The sequence below is a fragment of the Schistocerca americana genome, chromosome 2 (genome assembly GCF_021461395.2).
Source record: "Schistocerca americana isolate TAMUIC-IGC-003095 chromosome 2, iqSchAmer2.1, whole genome shotgun sequence".
NCBI classification, from domain to species: Eukaryota; Metazoa; Arthropoda; class Insecta; order Orthoptera; family Acrididae; genus Schistocerca; species Schistocerca americana.
In genome coordinates, this window is record NC_060120.1 from 798,335,359 (window position 1) to 798,353,536 (window position 18,178).

The window sequence follows — 18,178 nt, forward strand, 5'->3', positions numbered from 1 at the left end:
GCAGAAATTACAATGTTATTGAGATACACGAGACACATAGTAGGTTTAAAACTCTTAATAAGAAGTCAGCAAATCTTTGTAAAGTGGCAGGTGCATTTCTTAGACCAAATGGCATGTCGAGAATTCATACAGTCCAGACGGAACCACAAAAGCAGTTTTTTGTCTATCTTGTGGTGCAATACCCAGAACACATATGCAGGATGGTAAAGTATTTGCTGTTCCCTAATCTGTCTAAGGTCTCATCAATACATAGCAGGGGCTAGGTATCAGGTGTGGTAACCTGGTTTACCGCCCTCATATCGACACATATACAGTAGGTTTTCTTCCCGTTGATTGATTATTTTTAGGCCCAATGTTGATGGGACTCAACCATGGACTTGCAGAGAGTGGAGTTATCCCCGCAGCCAGCTGCTGTTGAATAGTATCTCCAACAACAGACTGTAGGTGGTATGGTAGTCAATATCTTTCCTGCATGATTGGTGTTCCATCTCCCATGGATTGGTGTTCCATCTCCCATGGGAATTTCATGCTGTATGATGCTGGTAGCTGGCAAACACTGTCTTTACTCGAACAACCACCCTTATTCCTCTAAAGCTGGGTGTAAAAGACTTTGCTCTGATTCCCAAAAATGTGCCAACTACTTCTTCAACTGATCCCTTAATGAAGGTCCTATCATGCAAACCTTCCTCACAGGTAATTGCTTCTTTTTCTTTCTTTTAACCTGTTTTAGCTTTGCTACTTTGGTTTCTATAATCTCCTCAGCACTGGCCAAAATTGTATCACATGGTTTCTATACCCCATTGACCAAATTACCAACACACACAGGTATTTGAAACCTATTCCCCTTGATCTTGCGATGTGGGTTCCCCTTCACAAGTTCTTCACAATTGTGATGCACATCCACTGCTCAAATAATGTATGGAATCACTTAATTGAACAGTGCATGTTTTATAATCTATCACAGCCTGTTAGCATTTTAGGAAATCATTTCTTAATGCAACATCAAAGTCCTATCCACGTTTCCTTACTACTTCCATACCAAAGTACATACTTTTTACCTACAATGTGCAGATCTATTGTACAGGTGCCTGCAGGTATAATTATCTTGTCTCCAAGTCCATTTATATTGTAGTGAGGCAGTTTTAGTATATGCTTGTCATTATTAGAAACAAAAAGAACACTAATCTGAGCTCTGATATCCAGAGGAATTTTGATGGTCTTCCCTCTGAGCTTGCCCTCTAAAACCAAACAGTATGGTTGAGCTTTCCATATCTCTGGTAATTTGTGTCATTAATGAACACATGTCACACTTCACTGGTATGTGTGAGGGTGGATACAAATCTTCCCACTTCCTTGTGTAATAGAGAAAGTCTAACTGCCTCATACGAGGAGGTGGAGGAGGCTACCTTTACCTCACTCCCTATTTGTGGATTGATTCCATGTATGAATACATCAATAGCTCTTGCTTCAGCTTCCTCAATTAACAATTTGTTAGGTGTATTGTCTCTTCTTAGGGTGTAGGTGTAAAAAGATACTCTCCTAATTCTGTCTGCAAAGTCCTCCCTGCTTTTCTGCCTAAGGGTGGACAACTGATCAGTTAATAGCTAACCCCATCCATTCATTACAGAGTAGTGCTCTGCTAAGCCTTTGCCAAGAATTCAAAAGTGGGTGCTTCCCAAAACACATCTACTGACTCAATATGAGTTCACTCATCACCTGGAAGCTTTAGCTTGGTGACATTTAACAAAAAATGATCTGGGTGTGCACACGTACAGCCCATGGCACTGATGTTTTGGAAAAATGTTGATACATTTTCGGCTGGCTTTCAAGCAATAGGAGGAACAAAAGTTACGGCTATATCTAGTATTAGTTTTTCAGGTTCAGCCTTAGGGGCCCTTGAAGGGCCTGGAGTTGCCACATTTTTGGCAGCTCTTTTTTGACATTCACAAGTTATCACATTAAGCCATTCCTATAACAATGTTTTTTCAAGTGCAAGGGTGCTTATCTGCTGTTACAGAAAAGTAATTCAATCAAGCTCTTCTGTGGCCACAGTTGCAGCATCAGGAGCTGATTTGCTCCTCTCCACTGGTTGGCAAGATTGTAAATCAGGCATGGTTACAAAACTGGGATTGAGACCAAATAGCTGCACACAAAAAGAGGTCTCACTCTATTCTAGGTGACAAAAAGATCCCTTGGAAGAAGTTCACCAGAGTTGTCAACTAGCAGAATATGCTGCAGCAACACTACTTACATCACACAGAAGTGGTGGTGATGGTGGGAGCAGAAGAGGCGGTGGTGGCAGCGACCTCAGCAGTGACACGGGAGCAGTGTTGCTGGTAGCATTGGCAGCAGTGGTACGAGAGGTGGAGGCAGCATTGGAGGTGGCCTGAGGAAGCTCGCTGTGCTTACAGCAGTCCAGCAACTGCCAGTAGCTAAAACTCTGCTTGGCTTGGACAGTGGTGGCACGTAGATTACAGCATGGTCAGTAGCATTACTTAGCCACCCCGGCTGATGTAACCCATGGCAAGGTATGGCCGGGCACATATGTGTCTACCAGCACATGTGACTGGACAGGAAAAGGTTGAGTAGACCTAATGGTGGTGATCCCATTATAGGACACCACTCGTACTTTCCATGATGGGTTAAGGAGTGTAAGTGGATGTACAGGACTGATCCTGTTCACTGTAGCATTTACAGGTTGAATGAAGAAGAGAGTTGCCAAAAAAATAGAAATTTGTTCTCTTTCTCCTATTCTAAAGGGGAACATGCTCCTAAGTCACCATTTTGCATTTGTAGTACTGCAAGTGAGAAAAGAACAAAGGGATGTAGGCCTTAAACTGTTTTAGCTACTCTTCCATGCTGGCCATGGACCAACAATCTACAATACTTACATTTTATAGTATTAAATTTTATAACTGGGACATTCTTTTATGGATATCCTGCATAAAATAAAGAGCAAGTGTGAATATTGTAATATTGAAAGGTAGACAGTGTTAGAGAGAAATGTTGCACTTGGTAAAAAATGTCTATAAAATACAACTCAAGGAAATGCAATTAATTTAACAATTTAAATATTAATGTAAAGGCATATTGCATTGACCACAGCTTTTACATATTTACTTCAGCAAGTTAAAAGTAAATGTTTCTGTGTATGTAATGAAAAATGAATAATTTGCAATACGTTGAGTGTCACTTAAAATAGCATTTGAATATTTACCTAAGGATTCACTGAGAAAACTTTACAAGAAAATGTAAAATGAAAATTACTTGACTTGTAAATATTTCCATCTTTTTGTATGGAGAAGTAGTATGTCCTGATAGACATGTGTCCAATATCTAACTATTTCAGTTGTATGTGCAATATTTGTTGGATAGAATAAAAACACTATACAAACAAGTCTATGAAAGAAAACTGTTGTATCTCTTATTTTCACCACTCCACATTTGTACATTCATAACATAAGTTGCTTCTTAAATCCAATAAAATCCACAACAATAACAGCAAGGATACCTTAAGAATTAACAATCTAATCACATATTAAATCTGAAATATCAGAAATGGAATTGGTCAATTTCTGCTACAATTTTGTGTCATTTTTAAAGTTGTTTCAATAATAAAATTGTGTTTGGAACTCTATCTGTGTTTCTTTTGTTTTGACAAATCCTTTGCTTTCATCTTCTGTATTTCATGGCCTGCAAACAACATGCAAGTTATTCTCAACATAGTTTATAGGTTACTTATATAAAGAAAATGTAGACATTATTAGCATAGTTATGTTAAACAAGCTGGATAGTTACCCCATATTTGCAAATTCAGATATTCACCAAAAAAAGACATCAGTATGCATGCTATAAATGTTACAGCTGATAAAGAAATACGCTGGGTCCAGTCCAAAACTCCATATATTGGATAGAGCCATGTTCCATCATAGTAGTATGTAGAGTAAAAGCTGAAATTTTGAAAGAGATATGTGTATTGTCCCTGCATAAGTAATTATTTATTAGAGATAATTTTTCCTGAGAATATTGCATAGCCATGTTCTCATACAAACTGGAACACCATAAGCATGAAACAAAATGCAAATGGCCGATAAGCCACAAATATGTTTTTCTGAATTTAAATATTTGTTGTAAACCTACAAAATGATTCAGATAAGAACACACCACTGGTAAAGATAGCACCAAGTTTAGCTTTTACTATAGGTTTCATCATTCACACCTAAGCACAAAGGATGTTGGAGCATTCAGTGATCATAAAAAGATTTTCATTACAAAAAAGTGATGAATTTGTTAAAGATTTCACTTCAGCACAATGCATCATACTACAATATACACTGACGAGCCAAAACATTATGATCACTGCACACCATGATGTTGAATAGCTCCTGGTGGTGTTGTGGGCACATGACCTAGTAAGGAAAGAATTTAAGTGGCAGAGAGATGAATGAGCAGTCTTTATAGTGAATATATGGGCCAAAATGCAGAAATTCACTGATATAAGTGGTTTTGACAAAGGGCACATTGTTGTGGCTTTGCAGCTGGAAATGAGAACCTCTCAAATGGAAAGCTTGTCCACTTTTTGTATACTACTGTCATGAGCACCTATGGAAAGTGGTTGGAAGGTGGTGGTATAATGCATAGGCTGTATGATGCTGTACATCCACGTCTCATCACAAAACATAGAGATTGGAGGTCCAGAATTGTGTAATCCAGGATAGACAGTGATTTGGGCAGATCTGACAACAGAGTACAATGCTGCAATGTGAACTGCACCACAGATGCAGGCTGTTGAGAGCAAAATTATTCTATGGGGTGCATTGCATTGGGCTTCTATGGTACCTATGGTAGTACTCAATGATGCCATGACAGCAGTGAACTATACGAACATTATTGTGGACCACATGAATCCCTTCATGGTTGAAGTCTTCTCTAATGGCATGACATCTTCCTGCAGGATAACTCTGTGTGACACAAGGCCAGTATCATGCTGCAGTGGTTAGAGGAGCATGACAGTGAATTCATAGTGATATCTTAGACAGCAAATGCTCCTGATCTGTACCCATTGGAACACATATCGGGTGCCAGCTGCATGCTGACAAACCACCGTCCTGTAATTTGCAGGAATTTAGTTACCTGTGAGTAGACATCTGGTGCCATATACTTCTGGAAACTTATCAAGAACTTGTAGGATCCATGCCAAGCAGAATTGATACTGTACTGTGTTTTAAAAGTGGACCAATACACTTTTAAATGGGTGGTCATTATGTTAAGGAAATATGACATACAACTTTGTAATTTGCAAGTACGAAGGCTGTTCTAAAATTCTCGAATATTCATAATTTTGCACCAACGGTGTGTTGGAGCAAAATTCATTTGGCATCCCTGCACATGCCTGTATTTAATGTGTAACTGCTGGAAGCTTCATTGTTGTATATCTGTTAGTTACTGTTCAGTAGAATGTTGTGTCACATAGTTTGCAAATTTCGAGATGGCGGAGTTAGAGACGCAATGCATCTGCATTAAATTTTGCGTGAAACTCAACAAAACTTTTACAGAGACACACCAAATGATGCAGGAAGCATATGGTGATGAGTACTTAAACTGTACTTGGTGTTATGAATGGCTCACATAGTTTAAAAATGGCAGGACAGAAGTTAAAGATGAATCCCATTCATGACACCCTTCGACATCTGCTGATGATGCTCGTGCCAGGAACGTTAACAGAATTGTGCATGCCAATAAAAGACTGACTGTCCAAGAGATTGCAGAAGAATAATTCAGTTGGATCACATCATGAAATCCTGTCACAGCATCATGGAATACATTGTGTTGCCGCCAAGCTCATTCCACAGCTCATGAGACCTCCACCTCACAATCTGTGAAGACCTTTTTGATCATGCAAATGAGAACAAGACCTTCCTTAAGAGAGTCATGACTGGTGATGAGACATGGGTCTACAGTTATGATGTTGAGGCTAATGTTCAGTCTTCACAATGGGTCACGAAAGGTTCTCCAAGACCAATAATAGCTCATTGTGTCAGGTAAATGGCAAAGCCATGCTGATAGTTTTCTTTGACACTGAAGGATTAATTCATCATGAATTCATGCCATAGAGACAAACTGTTAATCGATTGTCTATCTGGATGTGTTGCAATGTCTGTGAGAAAATCTGAGAAGGAAACAGTCTGAAATGTGGTGACACAATTTATGGCTCTGGCACCATAATAATGGACCCACAGATTCATCCCTGTTGGTGCATGACTATTACACAAGAAACAAAATTGCTCTACTGTGTCATCACCTATACTCTCCAGATCTGGCCCCTATAGACTTTTTTTTATTTCCAAAGTTGGAAACCCTACTGAAACGACAAAGATTTGCTAGACAAGAAAAAATAAAATTCATAGACGGTGCTTCTTACTATCCAGTAAGAGGCATGCCAAGACTGCTTCTGGAAGTGGAAATGGCACTGGGAGCGGTGTATCAATTGTGGAGGTGAGTATTTGAAGGAGACCATGCACAGCAACCAAAAGGTAGGTGTAAAAAAATTTGTGGCAAAGTTCCAGAATTTTTTGAACAGACCTCGTATGTGACTAACAGTCTGCAAAAGACGACTGTACTAAAAACTGGGGAAAGTGTGGGGGGTGGAGGGGGGCGGCGGTGTAGGAGAGGACAGCCCTTAATCAAAGTTTGGTGATGTTTAACAGGTTCAATCAGAGTAGATCCCAGCTATTAATCCAGGCATTCATACCATGAGAGCTGCTTACCAACATGCATTGCAAACAGTACAGTGAGTAAAAGCCTGCAACTTTCAAGACTTAAATCAAATAGAGCTCACATAAAAACTGACTGACTGCTAAATCACAGTACTGACTTGAGGTCTTTGCTGCCACATGGTCTGCAAGTGAAATGGTCTTGTTGACCTCAGACTCATGGGTTTAAAAGATCTCAGTTCTGTACTGAGAGTGCTGTGAACATAGCTCTGCTCAGACTCAAAAATACATTCTTGTCAGACTAAATGCTTGGGGCCCTGACACAAATTTATCATGGATGTACTGCTATATTCTAGTTCTTGGAACATCCATGTTTCATCCAGGTGGATGAATATTGGGAAAACAGACTGTGGATGCAAGTGGTTCACATTTTCTTTATTGTAGTTGGTGTAGAGAAGCACCTATAACATAGTCCAAAGCATCAAAAATAAAACTTAAGGGAAGAACTGTTGAGAGATGAGTAAGCTGGGTTGCATTAGCTACTTCTTCTTGGAGTTTTTGCACAAGTTAAACAAAGGACTTTTGATTTTGCAGTCTGTGGCAACAGACACCTGTAGAACTTTACCAGTCCTCAAAAATGGTGTAGTTCTGCTACTGTTTTAGAATGAGGGTGTCTTTGATTATTTTCACTTCTTCTTCTAATGGTGAAACTCCTTGATGTGACACAGGATAACCCACAAATCGTATCTCTTTCTCTTCAAAAATCCATTTTCCCACCTTAATCTTAAGGTGATATTTATCCAGCCACTAAAGAAGCTTTTGCAAATGGATTATATGTTCTTCATCTGATGCTGAAGCAATGAGAATATCATCTACATTGAAAATAAAATAAAATAAAATAAAATGTTGCAACACCGTGAAGGAGCTGTGCAATGTAAATGAAAGTAGGTAATCATCTAAAGGATGATGTTTATTCAAATTTCACTTCAGTCACATAAAGAGTGGTGCTAGTAGAGCCACTATGAGGATGCAAACCAGGTTTGCTTTAAATATGCACTGTAATGGAAATGGAAGAGGATGTAGATGAAGATGAAATGGGAGATATGATACCAATTTAATACTGGAGGGTAGCGTGGAGGGTAAAAATCGTAGAGGGAGACCAAGAGATGAATACACTAAACAGATTCAGAAGGATGTAGGTTGCAGTAGGTACTGGGAGATGAAGAAGCTTGCACAGGATAGAGTATCATGGAGAGCTGCATCAAACCAGTCTCAGGACTGAAGACCAGAACAACAACAACAACAACATGCACTGTAACAGTCATGAGCGTTAGTTACCTTTGAGACTGGGTGTGGTGAGTTGACGTTAGTCAGGAATGCCTTTAAGGTGAGAAAGATGCCATCATTAACACCTCACTGAGGTTGAACAAGGTCATGTAATAATGCTATGAGAAGCTGGATGTTCCTTCTGTGATACTACAGAAAGACTTAGCAGAAATGTAGCCACTGTACATGATTACTGGCAGCAGTGGTCACAAGAATGTATGATTGTAGATTGTATTTTATTGGTCCTGTTGTCTACATAGCAGCTTATGCATAAGACATTGGACAAGTCAAGTTATAAATATACAGGCTGAAAGTAATTTCAAGGCATACATATTTAAGCTTACAATAATACATATTTAAGCTTACAATAATACACTTTACACACAAGTATTTATACAACACATTTCATAAATTTAAATATTCTTCAATGGAATAAAAGCAGTGATGCTGTAAATATGACTTTAGAGATTTTCCAAATGTATTGACCTCAGTGATAGCTTTTATGTTTTCAGGAAGTTTGTTATAAAGCTTAACTCCCATGTGAAAAGTACCTTTTTGGCACAGTGCTGTGCTGATTTGAGTCATATGTAAGTTCCTGTTTTGTCTGGTAAAGTGCTCATGTATATCACAGTTTTTTTGTAGCCTCTGGTCCTTGCCTATTACATTTAATTTAAAGAACAAAAGGGTTTCCATAATGTATACACACGGTAATGGGGGAATACCAGATTTCTTAAACAGGGGTTTACAAGAGTCTCTAGGCTTGCACCCAAACAAGATTCTAATGGCCCTTTTTTGTAGTTTAAAAGTGCTATTAGCTATTTTAGAGTTTCCCCAGAAGGTGACCCCATATCTAAGACGAGAATGAAAGTACGCATGATATGCATTCATTACTGTTTTCTCACTACAGCATGATTTTAATGAACAAAGAAGATAACATGTTTTGCTCAGTTCTGTATTGAGACATTCAATATGCTTATTCCATCTGATGTTACTCTGCACCCAAAGTCCTAAGAATTTGGTTTCAGTACTGTTACCAACTGGTTCGTCATTGATAGAGACTGATGGGATAAACATGTCCTTGTTAGGAACATTGTGGAATTTTAGAGCAACGGTTTTCTTACTGTTTATTACAAGCTGGTTACTCTGTGCCCAGCTGCTAAGTTGTTTCGTGACCGTGTTTACTGTCTGCTGTAACTGTTCATCGTCGTCTCCTTTTAATAGAATCGTGGTGTCATCTGCAAATATGATTGATTTGTGTGCATCAATATTTAAGCTTAGATCATTTATGTACAGAAGAAACAGAAGGGGTCCCAATACGGATCCTTGGGGTACACCACATTTTATTTGTTTATAGTCAGATAAGTGATTAGATACAGTTTTTAGTTCAATATCTGTGTGCTTGACGCACACTGCCTGCATACGATTTGTCAGGAAGGAACTGATCCACTTGTTGGACAGACCTCGAATACCATATCTTTCTAGCTTTGATAGCAGAATTTTATGGTCCACCATGTCAAATGCTTTTGACAAGTCAATAAAGACTCCTATTGTTTCCTGTTTTTTGTCCATCAGGTTTAGGATGGAATTGATGCACTCATAGACAGCAGTTGTCGTTGACCTCTTATTTCTGAATCCATGTTGTTCATTACATAGGATGCTGTTTTTATTTATAAATTTCATAAGTTTCTCATACATAACTTTTTCCAGTACTTTAGAGATGCAGGAGGAAATTGTGATGGGTCTGTAGTTATTTACATTGTCTTTATCCCCTTTTTTATATACAGGAATAACTTTTGATGTTTTTAACACATCAGGGAAAGTGCCTGCCTGAAGTGAGCAGTCGCATAAATGTGTGAGTACTTCAATTAGGTTTGATGCGCTCTTCTTTAACATTGTTGCAGGTATACCATCAATACCTGCCGATTTGGAATTTTTTAGTCCTTTTATTGCTTTAGCTACTTCATCTTGTGAAACAGAACTGATGTACATTGATCCTCTACATGTACTTATTTTATATTCATTTGCCTGGATGCTCTTAAAGTTTGATTGTAACATATTTTCAGCAACTCCTGTGAAAAAGTTGTTAAATGTGTTAGCTACTTTTAAGGGGTTTGTTACTTTTTTATTTTTATGTGATAGTGTTATATTTTTCCAAGGTTGTATGTATTCTCCACATTCTTTTTTTATAACACTCCACATAGCCGCCTTTGATTTATTAGCTGAATTATAAACGATTTCATCATTATGCATTATTTTTGCTGCTTTTATTACTTTTCTTAATATTTTGGAGTATTTTTTATAGTATGCGCGTACTACAGGTGAGGAATTTTTTGAGTTACATATTTCATGAAGTAATCTTTTCTTCTGGCATGAAACCCTTATTCCCTTTGTGATCCAGCTGTTTGTTCTAGAGTTTCCCCATATGGTTAATGTTTTCAGTGGGAATGCAAGTTCAAAGAAATGGGTTAATGTATCAATGAAAGTGTCGAATTTTTCATTTATATCATTCATTTTGTACACTCCTAGCCATTTTTCTTTCTGTAATAAGTTGTTGAAGTAGTTCACGTTATGCTGATTATAGCTTCGATATGCTGTTCTAAGAGACATGTTGTTAATAATACTGCCTTGTACTTTTATGCTTAATATTTGAGCAAGATGATCACTAAAACCTGCATTGAAAATTTTTAGTGAGGTGTTGTGTAAACTCTTATTTACTAGAAACTGATCAAGAGCTGTTTGACAAGTTTCTGATACTCGGGTAGCTGCTTTTACTTCAGCCTTTAAATTGTAGGACGTTGCAAGGTTCAAAATGGTCTCCCTATTTCCACTATTCGTGAGGAAGTCAATATTGAAGTCACCACAGATTATCAATTCACAATCTATTTTATTTACTTTATTTAGCAATGACTCCATTTTGTTTAAGAAAAGTTCAAAATTCCCGGACGGTGATCGGTAAACTGTAGCAATAACCAGGTTGAACTGAGTAATTTTTATAGCTGCAATTTCATAATCCTCTTCGACATTTGCCCTAGTTAAGTCAGGTAGTGTAATAAAATCTACATTTTCCTTTGTGTAAATTGCTACCCCACCCTGTTTGCTGTTTTTCCTGCAGTAGTAAGCAGCCAAGACAAATTTGTTTATTTTCGTATTCTGGATTAATTCTGGGTTAAGCCAGTGCTCAGAAATGCATAACACTGAGATATCATTAAGTTCATGTGTTAATAGAACGTTAATTTCATCGATCTTATTACGCAGGGATTGCACATTATGGTGATAAATTTTTAGTTCGGGCGTATTCACGATTTGGTAATTGGGAATCATATTTACAGCATCACATACCTCTAGTTTAAATTAGGAACGTCAGCAGCATTGTATTTTCGTTCTTCTTTCTTGTTTATTTTGTTTTCCTCGCTGTTGGAAGGATGTTCAGGAAGCTGATAAATTGTTCTATCCCTCACAAGTCTTTCTTTGATTATTTCACTAACACGATCACAAACAAATCTTTTCCCATCATAGTTCAAATGCATTCCATGCTTCATGTGCAGATTTCCATGCAGCTTGCTTATATCCAGTACATCGCACTTAGTGTATTGAGAACACAGTTTCCTTATTTTAATGTTTGTTTTCCGAATTTCTTTGTTTACACACGAATTATAAATCAGATCATGCCTATGAGGAAGTGTGGCAACTACTGTGTTTCTGCATTTATTAGCTTGTAAAAAATTCTGTAGCGTTTTCACGCAAACCTCTGCTTCATTTTTTGCCACATCGTTTGAACCCATTATACAGACGATAAAGTCATTTTCTTGCATTAATTTCGTCTGAGAGTTAATGTCTACAACATTTTTACATCCCGCTCCCGGTTTCACTACACTAGTTACTGCTATGTCGCGATTTTTCTCACGGAGCATGCTGGATAGATTCCTGCCATGACTGTCTGCTAGTAATAGTACACTACTCATTTTCCCTGATGATCTGTGTTTGTTGTTGACATTATTTGAAAAAACGCTATTCATTTTCAGTTCACTGTCTTTTTCAAGTTCACGATCATTTGGAGAGTCGTTATCACAGTCACTTGTTTGCAAAACATGATATTTATTTTTCTCCGAAAATGTGACATTTTTAGCAGACTTTGTTGTTCTTTTTGTAGTTGGAACACTATTTTTGTACGGCACTTTTACCCACTCGGACGATATATTACTTTTGTCTTGCATCACTTCACTTAGTGTTGGCTTCGATCGCAGATCCCAATTTTCTTTCTTGAGTGAGTCAATATCGCTTCTTAAGGAACTGACTATGAATTGTAAGCTAGCAATTCGTTCTTTTAGCGTTGTTATTTCAGTGTTACAATTCTTACAAACTCCCTTTTTAACAGCATAACTATAACTATTTCTCAAGTTAGATTCACACACTTCTACACTCGCGGCCATCTTGCCCCATGATTACAAGAAGCCTGGGCTACAGACGGCCACATGGCACAACCAAGAGGGAAGACCATCACGTTTGATGTATGGTGTGATGCCTGTAATATTTCTTGTCATACAACAGCAGAAGCTAACTTCAATACAAATAATGAGCTACCCAAATTCATTAAGAGGCTCAATAATTTAGATGACAAATATGCATCTATATTTCAAACACCTTATGAGTGTCAGGAATGCAGCACACAGGACATACAAAGGACATCTAATCTCTCATAATCATGTCACATACAAGTAAATACACAAATGAGTCAGTCAATCTGTGAAGAATGCAAAGCTCAGAAATGCCCACTAGCTAACAGAGGACTTTCACAGACCTGACATCCTATAGAAAAATCGGTGAGGTTTAGGAACAGGCAAACCCAAATCTTCAGCTGAACTTTTAGTTCCTATTGAGGATCTAAAAGAGTACTTTGCCACATCGGTTTCTTTACTTGACCACTGCACAAGTGCATAAATCATCACTTCCTTTAAAGTATCACTGGGTGGTATAAATGAAAATTTTTTTCTGCAGACGGTATGCCCTAACATGGTCTGGAGGTCAATTGTGCAAATTCGTTTGGCAGCTGCAGGTCACAGTAATATACAACACAAATGATCGGTTTTCTTTTCGATCCTATACTGCCCAAAATAAAAGATGTTTTTAAGTAATCTCTGACCTCCAGCTTCTTTCCAAGCAGAGATTCATAAAAACATTACCCAAAATGGAATCTGCCAAACAGCCATCCAACTACAGGCCCATTTTCATTTTATCAGCACTATCCAAGGCTTCAGAATACATAGTTTACAAACAGCTTACTAATTATTTAACATCAAATGAACTTTTCATGGAATGCCAGTCCAATTTTTGGCAAAATCACAGCGCAATTATTGCTCTCATAAAAGTGACTGACAAACTGAAACAAGCTATGGATAAATAATAGGTGACTATTGCGTGCTTTTTGGATTCCAGCAAAGCTTTTGACACTCTCAACTTGGACACTCTACTTGATAAACTTCGAAACCAAAATTTTTCTCAAGTGTTGTGCAGTGGTTCCACTCATACCCTACATGTTGCCAACAGTGTGTAATGATTGGAACAAAAAGGTGACAATGGAGGGATGTAGGATCAGGGGTCCCACAGGGATCAGTAGTGGATCCATTACTCTTCTCATCATATGTTAATGATGTGTCAACTATTCTCTCCCACTTCAAATACCACTTATACATGACATTTGGTTATATCTAAATGCAAGTTCAGGATGTAAATGCTGATTTACTTGCCCTACAGTGTGGACACATAGTTTAGGTTTGAAACTTAACGTATCTAAAATACATGCAAAATTAGTCACTGACAAAACACTTATTATCCCTCAGTTCAGAGAATTTCTTACATCATTAATCCTAGTTGGCACAGAAATAAACTTTTCTTCTTGTGTAAAGACCCTGGGAACAATTCTGGAGCATCATTTATACTGGGCTGGACTGGACTTGACTTCACTCACTACAGAAACAGAAAAAAGCATTTCCTTTCAGTCTTAAAACAAAGTTCATTGAGTCACTAATACTTCCCATATTTGATTATGGTGATGTCATTTTCCAAGGACTTTCATATAAGCTCACACAGACTTGAACTGTTGATGAATGCTTGTGTATGATACACTGCAGCATATGGTTTTTTGACTATATGACACCAGCCGATGAACAGTTATAATACCTATGCCATTAAACATAGAGACTATTGTTCTCTATGTTTGCTCTATCAACTTCTACATCATTGCACTCACTCTTATTTTCCCTCAAATATTACTCTACTATCTGAACAACACAGCAGAGATACTCGGTCTCAACAAACTAAAATTCCCCCTGTACCACCGCATAGCACTGCCATGTTTTTAAATTATTTTCTGTATCAGGAACCTGACTTTGGAACCCTCTTCCTCAAAATATCAGAAAAATTAAATATCTTTCAAACTTCAAAACTGCTAACAGTCCACCTTCTGTCACAATAGCCATATCTCCTACAGTCTGTGCAGTTCATTCTTGTAAGTCCCATTTGCCCAGAACTTTTCCCTACCCTTTGTTGGCAGAGTTCTTCTGTTTATATTTTTCTTTTTCATAACAGCCATTGTCATCGTCATTTCATTCTCCCCCTCTTCCTTTATCCATTCTGCTTCTGATAATTCTAAACTTGGTGATCTAAATGATTAATGGAAAATCTCATATAAGATGTGAAACAAATACTAACAAAGAGATAGAGGGGCTGGCCAGTACTTACCTCAGCTCAGTACAGCCGATAGATACACATAAAACAGAACTGAAAATTTACATTCCTAGCTTTCGGAACTTTGTTCCTTCATCAGGGAGGAGAGAGGGGAAAAAAGGGAAGAAGGGAAAGTGGATTCAGTTACTCACAACCCAGGTTATGAAGCAACAGGGAAAGGTAAACAGGGAGGGTAGCAAGGATGGAGGCATGGTTGTCAGAGGGAAGCCAAAGATATTCTACTGTAAGTACTGTGCCAGCTTCAAACCAAAGAGGATGCATACAGAAGTAAAGAGGTATATAGTATAAAGATAAACACAACTATGTAGGATGAAAAGATGCGTGAATGGCTAAAGAGGAAAGGGAAAGAGGAGAAGACTGAAGAGTGAATGGGAGGGAGGTTGTTTAACGTAGGTTCAGTCCAGGGGGATGGCGGGATGAAAGGATGTGTTGGAGTGCAAGTTCCCATCTCCGCAGTTCAGAGGGACTGGTGTTGGGTGGGAGAAGCCAAATGGCACATACGGTGTAGCAGGTTCCTAGGTCCCTAGAATTATGCTGGAGGGCATGCTCCGCTACTGGGTATTGGGCATCTCCTAGGCGGACAGTTCGTCTGTGTCCGTTCATGCGCTCAGCCAGTTTGGTTGTTGTCATGCCGATGTAAAAGGCTGTGCAGTGCAGGCATGTCAGTTGATAAATGACATGTGTAGTTTCACACGTAGCCCTGCCTTGAATTGTGTATGTTTTACCAGTAGCGGGGCTGGAGTAGGTGGTTGTGGGGGGATGCATGGGGCAGGTTTTGCAGCGGGGTCGGTTACAGGGGTAGGAACCGCTGGGTAGAGAAGGTAGTCTGGGAATATTGTAGGGTTTAACAAGGATGTTACAGAGGTTAGGGGGGCGACGAAAGGCAACTCTGGGTGGTGTGGGGAGAATTTTGTCGAGGGATGACCTCATTTCAGGGGCTGACTTGAGAAAGTCATATCCCTGGCGGAGTAATTTGTTGATGTTTTCGAGGCCAGGATAATATTGGGTGACAAGGGGGATGCTTCTGTGTGGTCTGGGGGTAGGAACAAGAACAACAACAACAACAACAACAACAACAATGTTCCTACCCCCAGACCACACAGAAGCATCCCCCTTGTCACCCAATATTATCCTGGCCTCGAAAACATCAACAAATTACTCCGCCAGGGATATGACTTTCTCAAGTCAGCCCCTGAAATGAGGTCATCCCTCGACAAAATTCTCCCCACACCACCCAGAGTTGCCTTTCGTCGCCCCCCTAACCTCTGTAACATCCTTGTTAAACCCTACAATATTCCCAGACTACCTTCTCTACCCAGCGGTTCCTACCCCTGTAACCGACCCCGCTGCAAAACCTGCCCCATGCATCCCCCCACAACCACCTACTCCAGCCCCGCTACTGGTAAAACATACACAATTCAAGGCAGGGCTACGTGTGAAACTACACATGTCATTTATCAACTGACATGCCTGCACTGCACAGCCTTTTACATCGGCATGACAACAACCAAACTGGCTGAGCGCATGAACGGACACAGACGAACTGTCCGCCTAGGAGATGTCCAATACCCAGTAGCGGAGCATGCCATCCAGCATAATTCTAGGGACCTAGGAACCTGCTACACCGTATGTGCCATTTGGCTTCTCCCATCCAACACCAGTCCCTCTGAACTGCGGAGATGGGAACTTGCACTCCAACACATCCTTTCATCCCGCCATCCCCCTGGACTGAACCTACGTTAAACAACCTCCCTCCCATTCACTCTTCAGTCTTCTCCTCTTTCCCTTTCCTCTTTAGCCATTCACGCATCTTTTCATCCTACATAGTTGTGTTTATCTTTATACTATATACCTCTTTACTTCTGTATGCATCCTCTTTGGTTTGAAGCTGGCACAGTACTTACAGTAGAATATCTTTGGCTTCCCTCTGACAACCATGCCTCCATCCTTGCTACCCTCCCTGTTTACCTTTCCCTGTTGCTTCACAACCTGGGTTGTGAGTAACTGAATCCACTTTCCCTTCTTCCCTTTTTTCCCCTCTCTCCTCCCTGATGAAGGAACAAAGTTCCGAAAGCTAGGAATGTAAATTTTCAGTTCTGTTTTATGTGTATCTATCGGCTGTACTGAGCTGAGGTAAGTACTGGCCAGCCCCTCTATCTCTTTGTTAGTATTTGTTTCAATTCTAAACTTGGCGTCAATGCTAATCTAATTTATATCACTCTAAATGCCCATTAATATTATTATTATTACTATTATTCTTTTTGTTATTGGGAAAGTTTTGTAATTCCTCGTCACTTGTAAGAGAGGCCTTAAGACTCTAATCTGCTTACACTAGATATGCAATAAATAAATAAATGGCTCAAAAAACTGGCACTACTAATTTGCTAGTAAACATTTGCAAGAAGAAATAGTGTTGTAAATCTGTGTCAAAGACCTATTTCCAGGTTCAGTAGGTGTTCACCATATGTGTGTACTGCAGCATTGTTTGCAGTGCAAAGCTACCACCTCTGAATGTTTTTGTGGTCCAATGCTGTTGCTGGAAGTACAGAAATGTCTACCCCAGAGATGACCAAATATCAATGATATGTGTTGCAATCCATAATGAACAGGCAGTGAGATGATTCAGCCTCCTCACTCTGTGCCACGCTGAGCATGTCACACAGCAAGTCACATACTAGATTTCCTTCTGAGTGTTAGCAAATTGTTGAGAAATAAATGAACATGGCAATGTGCACTTCTCTGCAGTCTGTTTGAAATTATAATGATACCAGCACGTAGAATGTTTCTGAGCAAGTTACAGTGATTTTGTTTTGATATGCTTGCTGATCATGTCGCAGTTTGTAGTTCCTAAATCTGTGTCACTGGTTCCGAAAGCTGTTCCTCCAGTTGGAAAATTCTGTCATTTTGATTATATACAGACTGACTGGGCATTGTGATCCCTACAATTTTGTCAGCCATAAAAGGCACTGTTTCAGGATTTTCACCTCAACAAACCACAGGTACAGGATGCACATCGGGTGATAGTTACGGAAGAAATATATTTCTTAAAAAAAAAAAAAAATCATAGGTTGCTTGCATTCCTGCAGGAGCCCACATCTCCCAGAGTAAAATAGATGGCTTGTTGTCTCCTAGATCTTCTTCTGTTAGCAATTTTTTCAAATTTGTGTGACTGATTCTTGTAATTCTCAAGTATAGCATTTTTGAAGTTTGTACATGAAAAATCTGATAATGGTTTTGAAATGAAATCTGAAATTAGCTCAGCAGCTTCACTATCAAACAGTCCTAAAACATAATGTTACTTTGTCACCAAGTTGCTAATTTCTGTGGTAGCAGATTAGGACTACATTTGCAAAAACCATACCTTTATAGTTTTTCACCAGAAACGAAGTATTTTC

General features: G+C 39.0%; 1 protein-coding gene across 2 annotated transcripts in view; it reads right to left on the reverse strand.

Annotated features, from left to right (window-relative positions):
* Nucleotides 1–3,390: 3,390 nt before the first annotated feature.
* LOC124595046 (androgen-dependent TFPI-regulating protein-like) overlaps nucleotides 3,391–18,178 on the reverse strand; it is a 53,259-nt gene continuing 38,471 nt past the window's right edge. Inside the window, exons 3-4 of one of the 2 annotated variants that reach the window (XM_047133610.1) lie at nucleotides 3,799–3,950; nucleotides 3,391–3,693 (exon numbers count right to left, since the gene is read on the reverse strand). In XM_047133610.1, the coding sequence (XP_046989566.1) occupies nucleotides 3,635–3,693; nucleotides 3,799–3,950 (211 nt within the window). In that variant the 3' untranslated portion in view covers nucleotides 3,391–3,634. The remainder of the gene's footprint in view (nucleotides 3,694–3,798; nucleotides 3,951–18,178) is intronic. The other variant, XM_047133609.1, reaches the window with a different exon arrangement.